This window comes from Cryptomeria japonica, chromosome 4 (genome assembly GCF_030272615.1).
Source record: "Cryptomeria japonica chromosome 4, Sugi_1.0, whole genome shotgun sequence".
NCBI classification, from domain to species: Eukaryota; Viridiplantae; Streptophyta; class Pinopsida; order Cupressales; family Cupressaceae; genus Cryptomeria; species Cryptomeria japonica.
Window position 1 is genome coordinate 261,765,635 of NC_081408.1, and position 21,932 is coordinate 261,787,566.

Genomic DNA, 21,932 nt, shown 5'->3' on the forward strand with positions numbered 1-21,932 from the left:
TGGGAGTTTTTTTTTCTCAGATCTAAGTCGTACGACCTTGGCACACAGATCGAGAAAAAAATTTAAAAAAATATTTTGCCTTTTTATGGCATGCAGACCAATTTGTTGATTTTTTGAAAAAAAAAAATATAAAAAAATCATCACAAAAAAAACACAGGCGAATAGGGTTTAAAAAAGTTTTTTTGGCATTTTTTCATGGGGGGGTTCCCACGGTACGCAGGGTACCATGGGGCCCCTACAGCTACAGCTGTCACAGACCTGCAGGCCTTGGGCCCCATGCCGTCAGCCCGGCCCCCATCGGCACCGGCCTCCAGCCCCCTCCGGTAGTGTCTTCCCTCCGCCAGCATCTTCCGCAGCGTCTCCCTGCGGCCCCCGCCACCCGGCATCCTTCGGCAACCCTGCACCACCACCACCGCTTGCAGCCCCTAGCCCCGGCTTGCCTGTGCAGCCCGTTCCACTGCCCCGGTCGCAGCCTGTAGCACAGCCCTCGCCAGCTACTCTGCCCGGGATCGCCCGTCGCCGCCACCTGTAGCCCCCGGCCCCCACTTGCCTATGCAGCCCATTCTGCCGCCAGCTGCTCCGCCTGGGACCACCTGCCGCCGCCACCTGCAGCCCCCGGCCCCCACTTGCCTATGTAGCCCGTTCCACCACCGCCTATAGCACAGCCCCCGCCAGCTACTCCACCTGGGACTGCCCACCACCGCCCGTCGCCGCCCGCCTGCGCAGTCAGCCTAGCCCCGCTCCGCCTCGCTGTCGTCGGCCTCCTTGCAGCCCGCAGCCACCGGCTTCCCTGCGGCCCCCGCCCGACCTGGTCTCCTCCACCGACCGGCCACCACGCCGCCAGAATTCGTCGTCAGGCCCATCGGCCACTTAGGCTCCACCGGAGATAGTAACAGCCACTAGTGAACCACTCAGCCGCCACCGGAGCACCGCTCCCTAGCCACCGGACCACCGCCCAGCCACCAGACTCCTTTTTTTTACTCTTTCAAGGGGGGTTTGGTTTTTTGGCCATATCTTGGGCATACGGAGTCATTTTTTCAAAAAAGAATAGGCGTCAGAAAGCTGGTTCCGAGCCGGACCTCATCATGTTGGTAATTTTTTCCAATTTTTCTGTTTGACTATGTTTTTTTCCAATCAAAGTGAGGTCTAGTTTTTGCACTCCGGGAGCCATAGAATGAGCATCCGACCTCCATTTTTTGAAAACTTTATATTTTCGAAAAGCATGTGCTATGTACTTTCCAGCCATCTAAGTTTTATTTCCAGATTCTTCTCCATGCATATTTTATTCAATTTTTTTCTTTTTAGCACTCTAGTGGATATCGTGGTTGTTTCAGGTCCTGGGATCTCTTCTCTAAGTAGGATGTCTCTATTTTGATTCACATTTCTATTTCCAGTCTTCTTATCATTGTAGCTTGTATTTATGCAAACGCACTGAGATAAAGTGTCATCATGCATTGTTTACTTGGGATCTTGCATATCTTGTGCCTTGTTGTACGTGCACTACTTATAAAGTGCCATGAGGGGGTTGATGTTTGCCTTGTTTGTCATCTTCCTTTGTCCAGTGAGTGTTCCTTCCACGCCATTCACCTCATGATGTGTGTCAAGTGAGTGTTCCTTCCATGACGCCATGTACTTTTCTCAACACCTATGATGTTCCTGGTTCTTCGTCGTGCAGTTCTTGTTGGTCATTCTTTTCAGTGTACCTATCCCTCTTCAGCATTATGGGGAGGTTTGTCCTATTGGTTCTAATGCTTTCATGGTTCGATTGATCACCTTTTTAGGCTTTGGTGTTTTCATGCCATCTGTATCTTCGATTTCAGTTGTTTGCCTTGTTTGCCTTCTAATTCGAGTAGTGTCATTTGAGGGTACTCGTATAGATTATAGTCTTCTCTACCTGGTCATGTTCTATTTCAGTGGAGGTTCTCCAGATCAGCAGTTATTCTTCGACAGAGTTTGTAGGTTCTTCATGCTTCAGTGGTATTCTTTTTCATCTCTTTTTGGAGTAGAGTTTTGTTCCCACGTGGTTTTCTCTATTTCTCCAGTTCATAGAAATTTCATTGTATTTGGGTACCTGATCAGGCCTTGTTGTCGGGACCCATCTTTATTGCTTTCAGTAGTTGTTCTAGGTTTTAGCTTCTCCCTAAGTCTAGCTTAAGGGGGGGTGTTAAAGTATTCGGGTATTTACTTGATTAATTAAACAATATTTGTTTAATTATTTAAGTTCCTTTTATCTCTTTTACACTTAAGCTAAATTTAGGTGCATATAATTAATTATTATGTGCAAACCTAGGTTTTCCCTTTTAGGGTTTCTTGACCTATTAAAGGTTGAGTTCTTTCTTTTCATTGTAAGAATCACATTGCATATTTTTATGAATATTGGGCTCTCTCTTTTTGAGCATATTCTCTGTGTATTTGTTTTTCTATATTTGCTTCCTTGCTTCTCCTTGTAACAGGTTTTTCAACTTGCAGAGATCATTTGGGCTCCTGTGGTGTTGTATTTTCTCAACTCCTATAGAAAAAGACATTTTTCAGTGTCTACAGCTACCACTCCCATGTTTCACCTGAGAAACTTAAATGTCTCCTTGGGAATAGGTTTAGTGAATATGTCTACAATTTGATCTTTTTTATCCACATACTCCAATGTGATTTCTTGATGAGCAACTTTCTTCCTCATAAAGTGAAACTTGATTGAAATGTGCTTGGTTTTTGAATGCATCATGGGATTCTTTGAAATATTAATTATACCTATGTTATCACAAATAATAGGGATAGGCTCATCATACTCTATCTTAATATCCTTCAAGATTTACCTCATCCATAGCACTTGCGTGGAACATCATATAGTTGCAATATACTCTACCTCTATAGTAGATAGAAAAATTGAGTCTTGTTTCTTTTTTATCCGTGAGACCAATCTGTCTCCAAGAAAGAATGTGCCACCACTAGTGCTTTTCCATTAGTCAATTCTTCTAGCCCAATCAACATCTATATATGTAGTTATAGTGAAATCATCACTCTAGGGATACCATAAACTATAGTCTGTTGTACTCTTCAAAAATTTGTATATCCTCTTTAGTGCCTTCACATGTATCTCTTTTGTAGTAGCTTGAAATATAGCTACCATGGACACTGATTGCATGACAACAGACCTAGATGTAGTTAGATGTAGTAAAATTCCAATCATAGGTTTGTATAGATGTTAATCAACAAGATGAGATTCATCATATTTACTCAACTTAAATCTAGTCACCATAGGTATACTTATTGTCTTGCATTATTCCATCTCAAACTTCTTCAACATCTCTTTCACATACTACTTTTTGAGAAATGTAAATTCCTTTATTTGATTGAACAATTTACAAACCAAGGAAAAGTGATAACTCACCTAACATAGACATTTCAAATTCTTTCTATATTTCTTCTACAACTTCTTTGCATATTTTGTCACTTCTTCCACCAAAGATAATTTCATTAACATAAAAAGCAACAATCAATTGATGATCCCCTTCTATTTTGATGTACATATTGTTGCATGTGTTGGAGAATATTATATTGGCTTTAGTTTAAATTAATTAATACTTAAATAAATTGTTAGTTGTTGGGAAGTTACTTTCTTGTAAGGGAGTTTGGAAGTTATATGGCGAAATAATAGCTTTATATAGCCAATGTACAATAATGTACTACATCCTGATTGAATCTATTGAATATAATTTATGTGTTTTGTCATTAATCTACAATGATGGTTTAGTTTTTCAGTTTTTCCCTCTTTGTTTGGTATCAGACCGCTACAATTTCTTGTGCATGTGTTGGGTGAAGATGTAGATCAATGCTCCTTTACAGAATTTTTTGTTGAAATAAAAGTTGTGTTTAATAAAGGAAGGTGATAATAGAGGTATTTTGATTTGTTGAGACATTTTGATTTCCACTAATGTTGTAGATCATAGTCATAATAAAACTATGATAACATTGTCATTTTTCAAAAACAATTAAAACTTCAAACTATCTTGCAAAGTTGGTAAAGAAGAGAACAAAACAAAAATCATTTGAATAAATTCTTAATACATATTGAGTAGTTTGTTGCAAAACATAAAGTAGCAAAATAATAACGTGAGGTTGCCTAAAAGTTTTTGAATCTATTATCTTGTTGAATGGCTTTACAAATGAGTGGATGTGGCATAGAGAGGTATGTGTTTCATTGTGAATAATGCTAGTGTGCCATTGATCCTTTGTGAAGTTTGAGAAATTGTGAGTTTCTTTTCTTTCTTTTCTATTTTGCCAAACATTCACAACATATAGTTCAGCAATACAAGTATATTAGAAAGATGGTTGGAGGTTAATGATGATAGTATTATGAAGAGTAGAATAAATTAAAGAAGAGGTATCAAAAAACTAAATGATATGTTCAAATTTATATTTTTTGAAAGTGTATATTGCAAAAAATATCAATATTCATATGTTGAGTGAATCATTTAAAGATAGTTTTTTGAAAAGCAGCTTCATTTGGTAGAATTGTCTTTTGTATGGATATACAAAATAAAGATATGGAAACTAATTCTTAGATCATGATATTTTTAGCAACATAAAAATTACATTTTAAGGTGGTGAGAAAGCTTTTTAACTTGTTTCTTATTGGAGTAATAAGGGGTTCTATTATTTTCATATTTGTATGGGAATTTGAGGTATAAGGAAAATAAGGAGGTATAAGGTTGATGGGTACATCATTGGTTGAAACTAATATTGTCCTTTTCTAGTTATGGCTATGCATATCTCAAACATTACTTGTTCTTTCAGAGCCATCTTTGTTACACGTGATGAGGCATTCAAAGACACACATGTAGAATCAAGTGAATAAAGTGTAAGAGGTTCATATTAAAGGTTGGAGGAAATGGAGGTAGGAGGTCATTTATCATATCGAACTAGCTTCTTGATTAGGGATGATTCATTGCATGAGAAGCACCTTATTTGTGTCCCTTAAGAAAAGAGGGGACTTGGCATTATATGTCCCTTTAATTAGCAAGGGGGGGGGAGATTTATTGTGGGTGCACTTGGTGTATTGACAATTTGGTTGGTGATTTGTAGAGAACTTGAGGAGGCATTAGACACACTCAAAGGAGATGTGGACTTTTGGAGGAAAGGTGTCTCATGTACATACATTTGGTTGGTGATTTTTATAGCAGAGGAGGGATATTTCCATAGCACTTTAGGAGCAATTAGACACACTCAAAGGAGATGTGGACTTTTGGAGGAAAGGTGTTTCATGTGCAGCACTAGAGGAGGCATTAGACACACTCGGAGGAGATATGGAATTTCAAAGGAAATTTGTCTCATTATTCATGGAGAGTGAGAATAGTTTTATATTCTCCCATGTTGTGTAGATGGTTGTAGGTTCTACAATCAATAGATCCATGATTGTATAAAGTTTGTTGTTTCTTGGTGAGTGAGGAGGACTGGTGAAGGTGCTTCATCAAAGTCTCTATAAGGGTTGTGTACAACCATTGCAATGTTCTACTATTATTCGGATTAATATAACATTATCTTTAGTTTAGATTAGTATATAGTTAAATAAATTGTTAGTTGTCGAGAAGTTACTTTCCCGTAAGGGAGTTTGGTAGTTATATGGGAAATAACAAGTTTATATAGCCAATGCACAACAATGCAATACATATTGATTTAATTCATTGAATATAATTTCCTTGTTTTGTCATTACTCTACAATGATGGTTTAGTTTTCCAATTCTTTCCTCTTTAGTCTATAATACCTCTTTTGAATCCTTTTTGTTGCAAGCAGTTGTCCAATGTAGAATACCAAGCCCTAGGACCCTATTTGACTCCATACAATTCCTTTTTCCATTTGCACACAAAATCCTGATTTTTATCAACTAAAGTCCTTCAAGTTGCTCAATATATATTTCTTCTTTGGATTCTCATTCAAGAATGCTAACTTAACATCCATTTGATACACTTTAAAATTCTTGTATACTGAGAATTCTAAGAACATTTTGATTGTCTCTAGTCTTGCAACAAGGGAAAAGGTTCCTCATACCAATCCCAATAAATGCCAAGTCATTTAATGTCTTATGGTTCATAAGAGTGGTCTACAAATTTGTCATTTTCAATGATTAATTTTAAATCTGGTCATTCATCTATACCCTTGCCTACACCTCCCCTGCTATCCCAAACTCCAATGTTTGCTAGGAAATTTGAGACCTTGTTTGCCTGTCGACAAACATGCCTGATTTTGTAATCCTTAATTTCAGCCAATTTATCTTTGATTCTCTAGTTCCATCTATTTAATTTCCAATTTGGTGTCCCAACTTTTATCATAGCATTGATTACAACCTATGAATCACCTTCAATTTCAAGAGCCTAAATTCCTAGAGAATTGCAAAGAGCCAAACCATTGTCCAGGGCTTCAATCTTTGCTTCATTATCGGTAGCAAAATCGATTGATTGAAACAAAATTTGTTGACAATCTCTACTATAGTCCTTGATAATGCAACCTATTCTGGCTTTACCCGAGTTTCCTTTAGCAGCCCTATCAAAGTTCAGTTTGAATCTTCCCTAATATGGTTTCTTCCATTTGGCCTTTAATCTTTTTGTGTTCTATTTTATGAAATTCCCATGTGGAGGTTTTAAAATATCCCATATTTTTTGAATTTTCTCATCCCATTTACTTATGAAATTGATCTTTCTAGTTTTAACTCTCTCATTCACTACCCCGCTTATTCCTTCCTTGATCTCCTTGATGATTTGTTCTATAGGTAATGTCTTGTCATTGAAAATGCGCATATTCCTTTCCTTCCATAGGTGTCAACCCACCATTCATGGTACGATCATCCATATGTCACCCCCAAAGACTTTCTTTTAATATCCGGCCAACAAGAAATAAAGTCAAATAAACTGTCATTTCTCACATTATTCCATTCCAACATAGAAAACAACTATTCCCAACACTGTGTCGTAAATGGACACCAGAGAAAAAGATGACTATGTGTTTCCTCATTTGCTAAACATAAATAACACACACTTGGCCCTACCACACTATACTTCCTTAGCCTGTCACCAATCACCACCCTCCCATGAAGTGCAATCCATAGAAAGGCCCTAACTCTTGGAGCCACAATGTTATGCCAATAGAATTTCGCTAGCCAATCCAATTGTAGTGCTCACCTTCTCTACACCATATACCCCAATTTAACCGAATAAGAGCCAGACTTAGCCCCACACCATATTACTTCATCCTCATCATCTAAGGGAATAGTCTATCTCTTATTCAAAATTGTTTGTTAGTAACAAATTCATCCATTCTAGGATGATCAACGAATCAACCAATTTCGATATCATCATACTTCCCCTATTGATGATTTGTTCAATGTAATCAATTACATGTTTAACATTGTTCTTTATTGCCTCTAATATCCAATCCTTCTCTTCAAATAAGTTGATAATGGCATCCTTCCCATTCTAAGAGTCGATCCAGAAATTTGCCTTCTTGCCATTCTCAACTTTCCATGTTATATGATTAGTTATCAAGTCACAAAATTCCTAAATGAAATGCCATTTTGCTGAACAACCTAATGGATTTGCTAATGTTAGGATCCTCTCTAGATCACAACTATCAAGATACTTGTTTCTCATTATTTTGCACCACAATTTGTCTAGTTCCTTATAGATTTTCCATACTAACTTTGCTCCTAGAGCTAGATTTTGGCAACCCATATGTCTTAGTTCTACACCACCTTCTTCCTTGGGAAGACATGTTATTTCCCAATGAATAAGAGAAATTATTTTGACCTCCTTAGCTCCATCCCATAAAATAAAATTTATGAAGCTCTCAAGAGCACCAATGACTCTGCTTAGCAATTTAAAACATGACATGGCGTATATTGGAAGAGTTGAAAGCACCGATTTGATCATGATAATTCTCCCAGCTTGCGAGAACCATTTATTTGTCTATGTTGTAGTCTTCTTGTTACATTTACTAATGATATCTTCCCTTTATTCTGATTTGGATTGCCTCATAAATAACAAAACACCAAAATATTTGGCCGGAAGATTGGCAATCTTGAAACCCAATAAGTTTGCAATTTTCTTTTGCATCACTTTTGTGGTGTTAAAGAAATATATTTCTAACTTTTCTTTATTAACCTCTTGTCCAGACTCTGAAGCATAACAACTCAATGCATCTCTGATCACTTTTGCCTCCCTCAAATCTACAGAACCAAACAACATTGTGTCGTTTGCAAACTGCGAGTGTGTAATTGGCTCTAATCTATCATCAACTGTTACACCTCTCCAAATATTTGAAGATATCATCATGCTAATATATCTTCCCAAGGCTTCAGCCATAATTATGAATAAGAAAGGCGATAAGGGATCTCCCTGATAGAGACCATTGGTGGCTTTGAAGAAGCCATACATTGACCCATTTGCAAGAATAGAGAAACCCACCAAGGAAATATTGTAAGTTTTGATTAAATTGATCCATCTTTTATCAAAGCCAAATTTCCCTAATACAGAGAGCACAAAATTCCATCTTACCTTATTGTAAGCCTTACTGATGTCCAACTTTATTGCCATCCCTTTTATTTTTTGAGAGTTTATTGAATGGAGAACTTTTGAGACCAAAATAATGCTCTTCGATATCTCTCTTCCTAGTGTAAACCCATTTTGTTCTTTAGAAATTACCTTTCCCAATAGCTTTTTCAGCGGATTGGCGATGGACTTTGATACAACTTTGTAAATAGTATTATATAGCGACACAGCTTGATAATCATTCATATACTTGCAAGCATTTATCTTGGGAATTAGCATCACTATTGTATTGTTCATTTCCCTTACAAATCTCTTATTCCTCTTGATATCTTTAGCAATCACATGGATATCGCAACCAAGGGACTTATCAGGATGGAGTTGGAAGGTGGAAATTTTGACTTCCTCCATCATGAAAGGTGCTAGAAGCATTTGATTGTCCTCACTTGATATTAGTTTTGGAATTGACTCTAGAAGCTCCCTACAATTATAGTCTTGTTGGATTGAATTTCCCAAAATATCTCTAAAGTATTCCACCACCAATTCCCCAATATGTTCCCTGTCATTGATCACCCTTCCATCCTTATCCCTAACTTGATCAATGGAATTAGCCACACTTCTTGCTTTTACTAAAGCATGGAAAAACTTTGAATTGGCATCTCCCTCTTTGATCCATTTCTCCCTAGCCTTGCATTTCCATACTTCTTCTTGGGCAAGCAATTTTGCCAATCTCTCTTTCAGAGGTTTTTCCTTGATATATAGTCCTCTTCTAACACCCCGGACTCCATGAATTTCTCATTCAACATCTCTAATTCAGTCTCCACAACCAATTTTCTAAAAAAGATGTTCCTAAAAACATCACTATTCTAGTTTTTTTTTTTTAATGTTTTGCAGTCTCTTGACAAAACAATAACTAACTGTCCTATTGAAATTTTTATCCTCCTTCTACCATTTCTCCAAATTATTCTTAAGATTTAGATCCTATCACCACATACTTTCAAATTTAAAATAGCTGTATATAGCTTTGGGTGACAATCCAAAATTTAATTGTATAGGGAAATGATCTGAGATAGATGACAACAAAATTGAAGATGAGAAGGTTGTTTCTTCTCCATTCCAACCAAGCCCATAGAGAAACCAATCTAATCTTTCAACTATACTCGTGAATCCTGCTCTGCAATTTGTCCATATATAAATTCCATTTTTTGGAATACAATCAATAGCCTCAGTCTCTTGTCTAAATTCCTTAAAATCTAACATCACTTTGTTAATCTTCTTGAGACCTCAACTTTTTTTCAAATAGATTCATAATTGCATTAAAATCACCTCCCAAAATAAACTTACCATTATCCATAACTCAAATTTGTTGATGAAGCTCCATCCATAGTGAAACTTTTTCTTCTATGTGTGTGGGCCCATAAACATTAAACAAGTCAAATGTTGTATTTGTTACTTTGTCATGTATTAAATACCTTGCCCATCCCACATCAAATTCGACTACCTCCAACTTGACAAGGTTTGAATTCCACATGATACCCAATCCACCTCAATGACCTTGAGCACTATCAAAATAGCCTTCCCATTTGTAACAATATTTTTGAAACTCCTACCCCTCTTCCAAGATAATTTTAGTCTCCTGCAAACGTATTACCTCTGCACTAACCTTTTCCAATTGATGCTTGACCAAGTTTTGTTTGTTAAGGGCCACAAGACCCTTGACATTCCATGATATTATCTTCATCTTCCTCCAAGGGAGGAAAATCCTCCCTTGGATCTTTTAGAAAAATCAACAACACTCATCCAGCCTTTATTTTCCACCTCATCCTCCCTTTTTTACTTGTTTGTATTCCTTCCTCTCCCTTTTTTCATTGATCCAATGATGCATGAGCATCCCTAGTTCTTGGCAATCTTGCATCAACCAAAAACATTTTCTTTCAGTTTGTTTCATGTTTTGCAGTTCAAGATTTCTTTCTATGTTTCTTTGCATTTGATCACCAGATCTTGCGGAGCTGGATTTTGATTGTGGACATGTTCATCTACCTTATCTTAAGTCCGTGGGACATTTGGATCTTTTTCTGACAAGATATCACTTCTGAAATCTGAGATAATTGTATGCAGGAAAAGCGGGTCGATAGAACTCAATATGTGAAAAACGGAGCTCTATGGAGCCTTGCTCACACACCCACAGGACTTCTTGGTGCAAGCTATGGAGTAATGAAGTATCACTCAGCTTCCCAAGGTGGGTCTCATGGTTCTCTATCTTACACGGTCCCTCAAACCAACGTTTTTGCTCTCATATCACTGAGCAAAATGGTTTAGGGATGGCAAATGCAAAAACGAGGGATGCTTTTGTTGGTTTTAATATGAGATGCATCCTAAACTATGCATGATCTTAAAATGCAATAAACTAGATTATAAGATGACAAGGTTAGTATAAATACTATCCTAACATACTATATTAGTCTATGATTGAGCTAAATGATAAATAAAATATTCTAAACATGCATGTTTAGACTATTTCCTATTGAAAAGAGAGGCTAAAATGATGAGCATAAAATGGTATGAAAGCTTGAATGTATTTGAGCATAAGTATGATACTACAAACTTGGATTGATCTCTCTAAATGGAGGAATGAGAGCTCTATTTATAGCAAAAATAGGGCAATGGATGGCCAAGATTGAAAGAGTTAATCAAGGGCTAAGTTTGAAAGTTGGGGATCCATGTTTGCAATTTGCACCAATGAAATGGTGACAAGTGTCAACATAGGGTTGGGTTGAGAGAAGGGGTTGGAGGCATTAAATGCCTGAGAAGACCTTATGGTTATCTAGAGGGTAAGGGTCAAGCCTAAGTTAAGATTACCCATTGGATTAAGAGTTAATCCAAGGATAAACTCTTGTGCAAATGATTAAGAGATAATCATGGTCAAAGCATTAAAGGCTTGATGAGACCCTTGGGTTGGATGAAGGTTAAGTTAGGCAAAAAGTCTCTAACCATGTAAGAGGGTTGAATTAACCATTAATGGTTTGGGAGACTTTGGGGATATTAAGTGGTTGAAGATTTGAAGCCTTTAATGGTTATCAAAGACTTTAAGGTTTTGAGAAGTGACTTCCCCTTGCTTAGGGATGTGACAAAGTTTAGAAGATGGGTTAGGCTAATTAGAAACGATTAGAAGGGTCTAGAAGAAATTAGGAAGGGGTTTAGGAAGCAAGTGGGAGATGTAGGAGAATGCAAGTGGATAGAAGGATAATAGGATTTAATTGAAATAAAGTTAATTTAATTCAATTTGATTGTAATTTGGGGAAATTAAATAAATTAGATTTATTCAATTTGGGACAACTATTTAATTAAATTTGAATTTAATTAAAAGTGGATAGAAGGGATTTAATTGAATAAAATGATTTATTCATTAAATGGGTATAGTGAATTTAATTGAGTAATTTTCTTAATTAAATAGAGGAATGTGGATAATTTAATTAAATTGGATTTAATTAAATAGAGAAATGAACATAAAATATTCATTTAGGAATATGGTCATTTTTATATGTCTACATTTTGCCCCTCTTTGAAGTGACGTGTGTGCACATGTTATTTCAAAGAAAATGATGTGTCAGATATGATGTCGAAATTTGATTGATATGATGTTGTGGATATGAAAAATTGATTTGATATGAAAAGTCGATATGATGCTGTGGATATGAAAAATTGATTTGATATAAAAAATTGATATGATGCCCCAGATTTGATGAACGATATTGATGATGCCCTAGATATGAAGAATTGTTTTGATATGAAAAGTTGATATGAGACTGATGTTGATATGAAATTGATATGAAATTGATGTCGATATTCAATATGATAATGCCCCCTCGGGAGATCGTTCATGCACACAAGGCATGAATGATCTCTCGAAAGAAAAAGAATGTTGTTTGAAAGATAGAAGAGTAGATAGTGATGGCATGCATGGGTTTGATAAGATTGATTAGATTGATTGGAATGAGAGCAAGTCTGGTTTCAGGTATGACACCTTCTGTATAAGACATGGATGATCGAGCATTTGGTTTCAGGAATGATACCGCCTGTATAAGACATGGATGATTGAGCATCTGGTTTCAAGAATGATACTGCCTATATAAGACATGGATGATCAAGTGTCTGGTTTCAGGAACGATATATCCTGTATAAGACCGATCAAAATGCCTGGTTTCAGGAACAATATATCCTATATAAGAGCTGATCAAAACATCTGGTTTCAGGAACGATATATCCTGTATAAGAGCTGATCAAAACATCTGGTTTCAGGAACGATATATCCTGTATAAGAGCTGATCAAAACATCTGGTTTCAGGAATGATATATCCTATATAAGACATGATAGAAGATGGTTTGGAAGAATGATAGAAGATAGTTTGGAAGAAAAATGAAGATAGTTTAGAATAATGATAGAAGATAGGTTGGTGAAGAAAGATTCCATGATGATGTGATAGATATGCATGCGAGGGATGCAATGATGAATGATGAATGATATTTTGAAAATGAGATGTATGATATGATATGCAACTAATTGTAAAATGATATGCAACTAATTGTAAAATGATATGTAACTATTTATTTTTGAGCATCCTCATTCTGCATTTGTCATCCCTGTATAACCACATGTTGTTTGCTTTCTGTGTATATATCATCATTGAGCATTTATTGATTTTTGGATATGTTGAAAATTTATACAAGCACAATGGTATAATTGAACCATAATGACCTAAGAAAAATTTACATGATTTTTTGATTTTGCAAGATAGCACAAGCATCAAGGTATAATTGAACTAGGACGACCTGAGTGCGTATTGCGTAAACATACAAGAGTTAATCTTTGTCCCATACAAATTCAAAATGTCCTCAGTGATATGCCACCTGATTTCTTCATAGGACAAATTTGCATGGTAAAAGACTTCACTCACAGATAGAAGACAAATAAAACATCACATTCCTTCCTTGCTTCTCTAGTCATAAGACATCCTTGAGTCACTTAGGAGATATGATAAGCAAAAATTAACAACCATAAGTAAGCATGCATGCTATTTGGAATGTATTCTTGTCAATTAAAATATCTTGCAAATAGATCTTTGTTTAGTTGAAATTAGTTCAAGTCTGTGATGTTTAGCCTTCTCGCATTGTCGTTTGGCATTTGTTAGTTGTTTTGATCCTTGTTGTCTTGCTATGTTTTTGGTCTGATGTTGAAAATCTTGAAGGCGAAAGGCCCCCAGCGAGGTCAGGATTTTGCCCCTTGTTGTTGATACTAATTTGATATGGATATGTACACTGATCACCAAGCCATGGTGGGATATTATTTGGATAATTGTTTCAGATAAACCAAGGACAGTGACTACACTAAGTATGTCCAAGATTGATAAGCATTTGTGAATTTCTGGTGATGCCTTAGATGGGTGGATATGATATGTACAATATGATTTGTGAAACATGTATTTCCATCAATTGATAAAGATAAGGCTAACTAGAACAAAATCCAGCAGTCATACTGATTGATGTCATTGTTATGATTTGGTTGATGATTGATAAGAATGTCTGGTTTCAAAGAGTGAGTACCCCGTATAAGACCGATCTATCTAATTTCGAGTGTACCTATCCTTGTATAAGACATGTTGATGTTGATGTTGATAGATGGATTGATTATCAAGACTTGATGATTGATAGGAATGTCTAGTTTCAAAGAGTGAGTACCCCGTATAAGACCGATCTGTCTGGTTTCGAGTGTACCTATCCCTGTATAAGACATGTTTGATGTTGATGTTGATTTCGAGTAATGAATTGATTAACAAGACATGTGATAAGTTTGATTGCAGACTTTGAGGGTTTTCCTGTTGTTGATCTGTTTTGATGGATGGTCCATGTGTTCATGCTTTGATTTTTTTTTTGATTTTGTTGATTTTTAGTTTTTGGATATTTTGATTTTTTTGAGTTTTTGGATATTTTGATTTTTTTGAGTTTTTGGATATTTTGATTTTTTTGAGTTTTTGGATTAGAAGAAAGATGTATTTGGTTGCCCCAATGTATATCAAGACAAGGAATGGATGAATGGATGACTGAACCATTGAGGTGGAAATGGATTTTTTTTTTTGTCCATAGCTTTGATCAAGATCAAGGATGGAAAAGGGGATTGGATAGAGATAGGATATGGATAGCACTGGATGATGGAAGCAATGAATAGATAGGATAGATAGATATGAATTAGAGTGAAGCAAGATTGTAGAAAGAATTGGATGATAGAAGAAATGAATAGATAGGATAAGGGATATGGATTAGAGTGAAGCAAGATTGTAGAAATAATTGCATGATAGAAGATATGAATAGATAGGATAAGGGATATGGATTAGAGGACATGGGAGATATGGTAGGAAGAATAGAGTGGATGAACTTTGCCCCCAAGCATATAGGTTTCCATTTGCAAAAAGGTGATATGTAAGATTGTCATAGTATTTAGCACCATCTGAATAAGTGTTCTCGAACTTTTCAAAGATAGAGACCCAACCCACACTTAGAACCTCTAGAAATTTCAACTGAACATTTCTAGCAACTAGGAAGCAGACTCAAAAGGGAATAAGAATCCCAAACTGGATCAAGGTACTTAGTCTTTGATTACCCATGTGTGTGCAAGTGGGTTCATTCTGGCTCATATGATCATTGTAATCTTCAGAATCCAGCATGGCTAGCTACATGAGTTACCTTGACTTCAAAAGCATCCTGGATAGAGCCTCGTTGCCAGCGAGCGTCCATAGCCCCGACAAGGTTATCATTGTAATTTCACAAATATTGCTCCATTGCCAGCTAGGCATCCATAGCCCCGATGGAGTTACTTGCATGTTCCTATAGCCAAGCATTTTGATATTGCATTTCATTGCATTTTGCTTTTCTTGATATTCATTTTCTTGCTCATGCTTTTCATATTTCTTTTTTTTTTTCTTTTTTTTTTCTTGCATTGGCTTGTAAGTGATGAAACTTACATGGGTATGATAATTACAGTGGCGCTGAAGCAAGATTTTAGATTTTTCACTAGCCATGTCTTCAATTTAAGAGATCACAATGATTTAGAGCATTCAATTAAGTATATGAGATATAGTAATCAAAAGATGTTGGTACCAAGATATGATAAGTGGTTCTTTTCTGGATTGAGTGTGTATCCCAACCAAAAGAAAATGTTAAAGAGGAACAACCTTGGATTCTGAAGCATTTCATGAATAGATATATAGGAAAAGGACTGAACATTAGATTCGAGCATGGGCAAGTATGTGACAAAATGACACAAACACCTATCTCACAGATGAAAGATTTTATGCGAAGGATTGAATGAAAGGGATGGAAGGATAGAAAAGAGGTGTTGGATAATAGATAGAATGTTTGAAGATTTGTGCAAGGATAGATAGAAATGTTTTCAGGATGAGTGTTGGTACTTGAGAAGTGATGAAGAGATGGAGGAAAATTGAATTTTGGAACAGAAGGACCCTAAATAGATAGAGAAAATGATAGAAGAATAGTTTTGGAAAGATGTTTAGATAGAGGGTTGAAAGAAGTTCAAAGATGTGTGCCTTTGTTGATCTTGCTTATGGATCATTTGAGGTGATGGATTTGTGGATGGAGGGAAGTAAGGACCCAAGATTGATGAAAGGGATGGAGAGTTTGATTGTGGAATGAAAGGACCTAAGATAGATTTGGAGGAAGAAGAAGAGTTTGATTTTGGAATGAAAGGACCTAAGATAGATTTGGAGGATGAAGAGATTGACTTTGGAATGAAAGGACCTAAGATAGATTTGGAGGATGAAGAGATTCCTTGATCTTGATCTTGACTTGGAGTAGGATCATTTGATTTTGTGCTTTTCTCTTGATTTTGAATTAGAATAGTGGAGGATATGGAAGGAATATCATGATTTTTCTTAAGAGATGGATGTTGAATGGGACTCTACTCTTGAGATGAAAGAGGGTCATCGTGGATGGAATACCAAAATTTTAGGGGATCATCATAAGATTCTTGATAGGTGGGATCTTAATCAAAAATGGGATTAGATTGGAGAGCCATGATATCGTGATCTTGATTTATGCTAGGACTCATTTCCTTTGACTGGGTTTCCTTTTTTTTTGGTTTGATGATGAATGATCAAAGTTGATGCTTTTGATAGGTTGACACAGAGAAATTTACTCCTTTTGATAAGGGCCCTAGGACTAGGTTGTCTCTTCTTTAACTTAGTTTTGTGATGAAGACTTGCTCTTCTCAAAATATGAAGAGTGATCATACACAAATGATCAATGGTTTCCTTCGATGTTTGGATTGAGATACTTCGTTTGAAAACTTAAGTCTACTTTTATCAAATGAAGGTTTAGATGCCCTCTCATGACAAAGTGTGTCAAATGATATGGATAAAGTCTCCCGATATGGAAACTTGATTTGACAACTTAAGGTTTAAACTTGGTATGTTGTTTGATAGAATCCTTTAGATGATGGACCTTTTGATCAAGGTGATGATAATACCTGATTTTGATAGGATAAAGTCTTATCTTTAGCTAGTTTTGGATTTGACAACTTTTGTTCTAAGACTGACTTGTTTGATTTGGAAATGATTTCTCTGGTGTTTTGATTTGATTTCTTGTGATTGCATTTGATATTGGACCTAAAAGGATACTCAAGAAGTTTGAAAACTTTTTCTAGAAAGGCTTGTTTTGCTCTCTGGTTTTCTGAGTTTTGACCATGCGCTAAGCCAGAGACTAGATGCGCTAAAACAAATTCTCAATGCGCTAGAGAAAAGACTCCACACGCTACACTGCCCCCTGATAGGCGCTAACTAGTTTATTTTTCTTTTGCCTTGGTTCAAAAAGGTCATGCGCCAATATGGGCCACCAATGCGCTAACTATTAAACCCTACGTGCTAAAGTTTGGCTTCCACGCGCTAAGCTGATGCTTCAACACGCTAAACTATTTTCAAAACGTACTAATTGAAACTGCTAGAATTGGATTTCTATGAAGCGCTAATGTTAAGACTTAATGCGCTAAAATATGGTCCCCACGCGCTAAGAAGTTGCTCTCACACGCTAAACTGCTTTGATATATTTTGACTTGGTTGTTTTTCTGTGATTTTTGGAATTTTTAACACTTGTGATTTTGATGGATAATTTCTTTTTGGATACTCAAGCTTACTAAGTCGAATAGATAAAATCTTGATTACTTGGTTTGGTATTCCCCTAATCTTGTTGGATGAAAGTTTTTCCTAAAGATAGTTGAAATGTTGATAACCATCTCAAAAGATGCTTTGTTGGATTTGGAAATCTTCTCCACTTTATAATTTTTTCTTGTTTGAACTGACTTTTGAGTTTGATTGTTGGATACTTTGCAAGATATTTTAACATTTGTGACAAGAATACATAGCACACATGAAGATAATGATCATCCTAATGCTAAACATTGAGTGTATATTCTTTTGAGGATGTGTTCAAATCCTCGATGTTATCACTGGTTTGATCTACAACAAAAGACACATCAAATAGACTCTTTATTCAAAGGTCATTGACAATATCATAGCCCACTAGTCTCGATACTCCGTCAGCTCAAACAGCCTTGTCACCCCCTAAAGGGCGCCCATTTTTTTGCCTTTTTTTAGAAATTAACTCAAAATGAATTGCTTCACAATTGAGTAGTTATCTTGGGAGATATATGGTGAGTGATCTTGGGGGCGGATTCTTCCCCACCCTTGCACTATGATATTGCAAATGTTTGGCGACTAACTCGGTTCAAGGTTTCTATTCTAAGGTTCGTAATCAGGCTTCCTGTTCGGCCGTCAGTGATAAACTCCCTCAGGAGGCTTCCCAACCTTTAGAAAAAAGGCTTTACGTATTATAAAGATACTCGGGGAAGGCTAATCGCTGCGCGCAACCGTTGAAAGGAACTTTCGTCACCTTCCACTTTTGATTATAGTGGGTTGGAACACTTGGCATCAAAGTCATTCCCCACTTAGGTCGTTCCCTTCACACTGGCCAAAGAATGGCTTTAAGAGTTTTTCAACCCCTTGGGAAGACAAGCCTGCTAAAGGATGTAAATGCTTGAAGTATAGAAAGCTTAAGAGTGGTTTGGCTTTTTGGTCACCCAGTTATGGGGAGAGCATATACCTTCCACTTTCGAGACAAGGCAATCAAGTTGTTCTTTTTAGCCTTCAAGACAATGATTTGCTAACTTCTATTTGGAGATGTTGCTCCAACAAGCATGATGTTATTTTTAACCTTTCATAGCAAAGTGTGTATTTACAAAACTTTGGTAAAACAAGTCTGGTCAACAAAGTAAAACGTGATGTTTGGTCAACAAAATTAAAGTCGATAGGGGAAAACTTTCCCTCTTTGTCTTGTACAAAATGAAGATGAGGTTCTTTTACTTTGCAAAATGAAGTGAATCCTTTTAAACACCAAAGGATGGTGAAGTTTTTTTAAAAAAATTTTCCAAAGTAAAGATTGTTGGTTCTTTTTACATCTTCCAAAATGAAGTGTTTTTCCTCTAATCTTGCAAGAAAGTAAATATGAAGTTTGTTGTTCTTTTTACCTTGCAATAAAGAAAAGATGAAGTTTTATTTTAAAACACCAAAAAGGAAGGCATGAAGTTCATTTTATGCATCCAAATGAAATGATGAGGTTTATTTTAACTTTTGCAAAAAGGAGAGTGAGTTCTTTTTAACCAACTTTTGTTGAAAGAAAGTAAAAAAAGAAACTTAAAGCCTCTAAACTAACTCCTTCTCCTGCACAAAAAATATTAGAACCTGCACACAGTCAGTGATCAAATGTTAGTGTGAGCTTACACAAGCCTAAATTCTGATCTTGGTTACAAATTTTACAATCCTGATCCTGAAATGCCCTGAAATTTGTCTAAGTCTAAATTTTGGAGGATCATCCAAAAACTAGATTGTGCATTATAACTCCTAGAGGTCCGAAACCCCTCTCAAACATCCTGACAATATATATGGAATATAACTTAAAATATAAGAAAGAGAAAAGAGAAGAGGAAATGTCACTTATACTTAAATGTTATATTCCATATATATTATGCCTCCCACAAGCCTAATTTTTGACTATGTCATAAATTTTTGCTTCTGCCAACTCTATGCGCTAAACTATTTCACAGATGCACTAAGAAATGATATCTATGCGCTATTATGTGCCCCCAATGCACTAAGTTGTTTTCCTGATGCGCTATTCTATTTTTCTCTCGTGCCAAAACCTACAGGAAACTGTTAGGAATATGATGCGCTAAGGAAAAGACTTTACACGCCATAGAATAGACTGCACGTGCTAAACAGTGAGCCGAATGCGCTATCTAACAAACCCGACACACCAAACTATTTTTCAAATGCGCTACTCTGTTTTTCTCCCGCCTTGATACCTACAGGAAAATATTAGTGGAAGTCATGCGCTAAATAAAGGACTTCATGCACTAAAGAAAGGACTTCATGCGCTAGAGTATAGACCCTACGCACTAAACAATAAGCGGGATGTGCTATACTGTTAACCAGATGCGCCAGGGAATGTTTCCTACGCGCTGATTCTTATTTCCCACGGACCTGCAAAAGTGGTTATATTTCAAAACCGATTTGATATATGGGGTAGAGCCCCACGGTGAGCGCCATAAACGTGTGCGGGAAAAGTAGGTCGATAGAACTCAATATGTAAAAAATGGAGCTCTATGGAGCCTTGCTCACACACCCACAGGACTTCTTGGTGCAAGCTATGGAGTAATGAAGTATCACTCAGCTTCCCAAGGTGGGTCCCATGGTTCTCTATCTTACACGGTCCCTCAAACCAATGTTTTTGCTCTCAGATCACTGAGCAAAATGGTTTAGGGATGGCAAATGCAAGAACGAGGGATGCTTTTGTTGGTTTTAATATGAGATGCATCCTAAACTATGCATGATCTTAAAATGCAATAAACTAGATTATAAGATGACAAGGTTAGTATAAATACTATCCTAACATACTATATTAGTCTATGATTGAGCTAAATGATAAATAAAATATTCTAAATATGCATGTTTAGACTATTTCCTATTGAAAAGAGAGGCTAAAATGATGAGCATAAAATGGTATGAAAGCTTGAATGTATTTGAGCATAAGTATGATACTACAAACTTGGATTGATCTCTCTAAATGGAGGAATGAGAGCTCTATTTATAGCAAAAATAGGGCAATGGATGGCCAGGATTGAAAGAGTTAATCAAGGGCTAAGTTTGAAAGTTGGGGATCCATGTTTGCAATTTGCACCAATGAAAAGGTGACAAGTGTCAACATAGGGTTGGGTTGAGAGAAGGGGTTGGAGGCATTAAATGCCTGAGAAGACCTTATGGTTATCTAGAGGGTAAGGGTCAAGCCTAAGTTAAGATTACCCATTGGATTAAGAGTTAATCCAAGGATAAACTCTTGTGCAAATGATTAAGAGATAATCATGGTCAAAGCATTAAAGGCTTGATGAGACCCTTGGGTTGGATGAAGGTTAAGTTAGGCAAAAAGTCTCTAACCATGTAAGAGGGTTGAATTAACCATTAATGGTTTGGGAGACTTTGGGGATATTAAGTGGTTGAAGATTTGAAGCCTTTAATGGTTATCAAAGACTTTAAGGTTTTGAGAAGTGACTTTCCCTTGCTTAGGGATGTGACAAAGTTTAGAAGATGGGTTAGGCTAATTAGAAACGATTAGAAGGGTCTAGAAGAAATTAGGAAGGGGTTTACGAAGCAAGTGGGAGATGTAGGAGAATGCAAGTGGATGGAAGGATAATAGGATTTAATTGAAATAAAGTTAATTTAATTCAATTTGATTGTAATTTGGGGAAATTAAATAAATTAGATTTATTCAATTTAGGACAACTATTTAATTAAATTTGAATTTAATTAAAAGTGGATAGAAGGGATTTAATTGAATAAAATGATTTATTCATTAAATGGGTATAGTGAATTTAATTGAGTAATTTTCTTAATTAAATAGAGGAATGTGGATAATTTAATTAAATTGGATTTAATTAAATAGAGAAATGAACATAAAATATTCATTTAGGAATATGGTCATTTTTATACGTTTACAATAATTTTTCTGGCTTAGAACACCAGAATTGCTTGTTCGCTATTGGCGAATCTTGCAGATCATTTTCATAGCTTGCAGAGATTCAGTTCATTATTCCCAACGTTCCTTGGCATGTGGTTGACCTTCCCTTAGGTTTGTACTTTATTTTATGGATTTCCTGGAAGGATCTTTTTGGTGGAGGTCGACCTTGTTGTTTTACACGTTACATCTTATTCATCGACATTTTTTCATCTTGGACCAACATGGATCATTTTTAATCATATAAATCAATATAATTAAGCATGTAGAAG

At 36.3% G+C, this 21,932-nt stretch overlaps 1 protein-coding gene across 1 annotated transcript; it reads right to left on the minus strand.

Annotated features, from left to right (window-relative positions):
* Positions 1-282: 282 nt before the first annotated feature.
* LOC131875072 (uncharacterized) lies at positions 283-863 on the minus strand. The gene is made up of 2 exons (XM_059219090.1): positions 747-863; positions 283-606 (listed from the first exon to the last, which is right to left on the minus strand). The coding sequence occupies exons 1-2, from the start codon at positions 861-863 to the stop codon at positions 283-285; spliced, it is 441 nt and encodes a 146-aa protein (XP_059075073.1).
* Between the last annotated feature and the right edge of the window lie 21,069 nt (positions 864-21,932).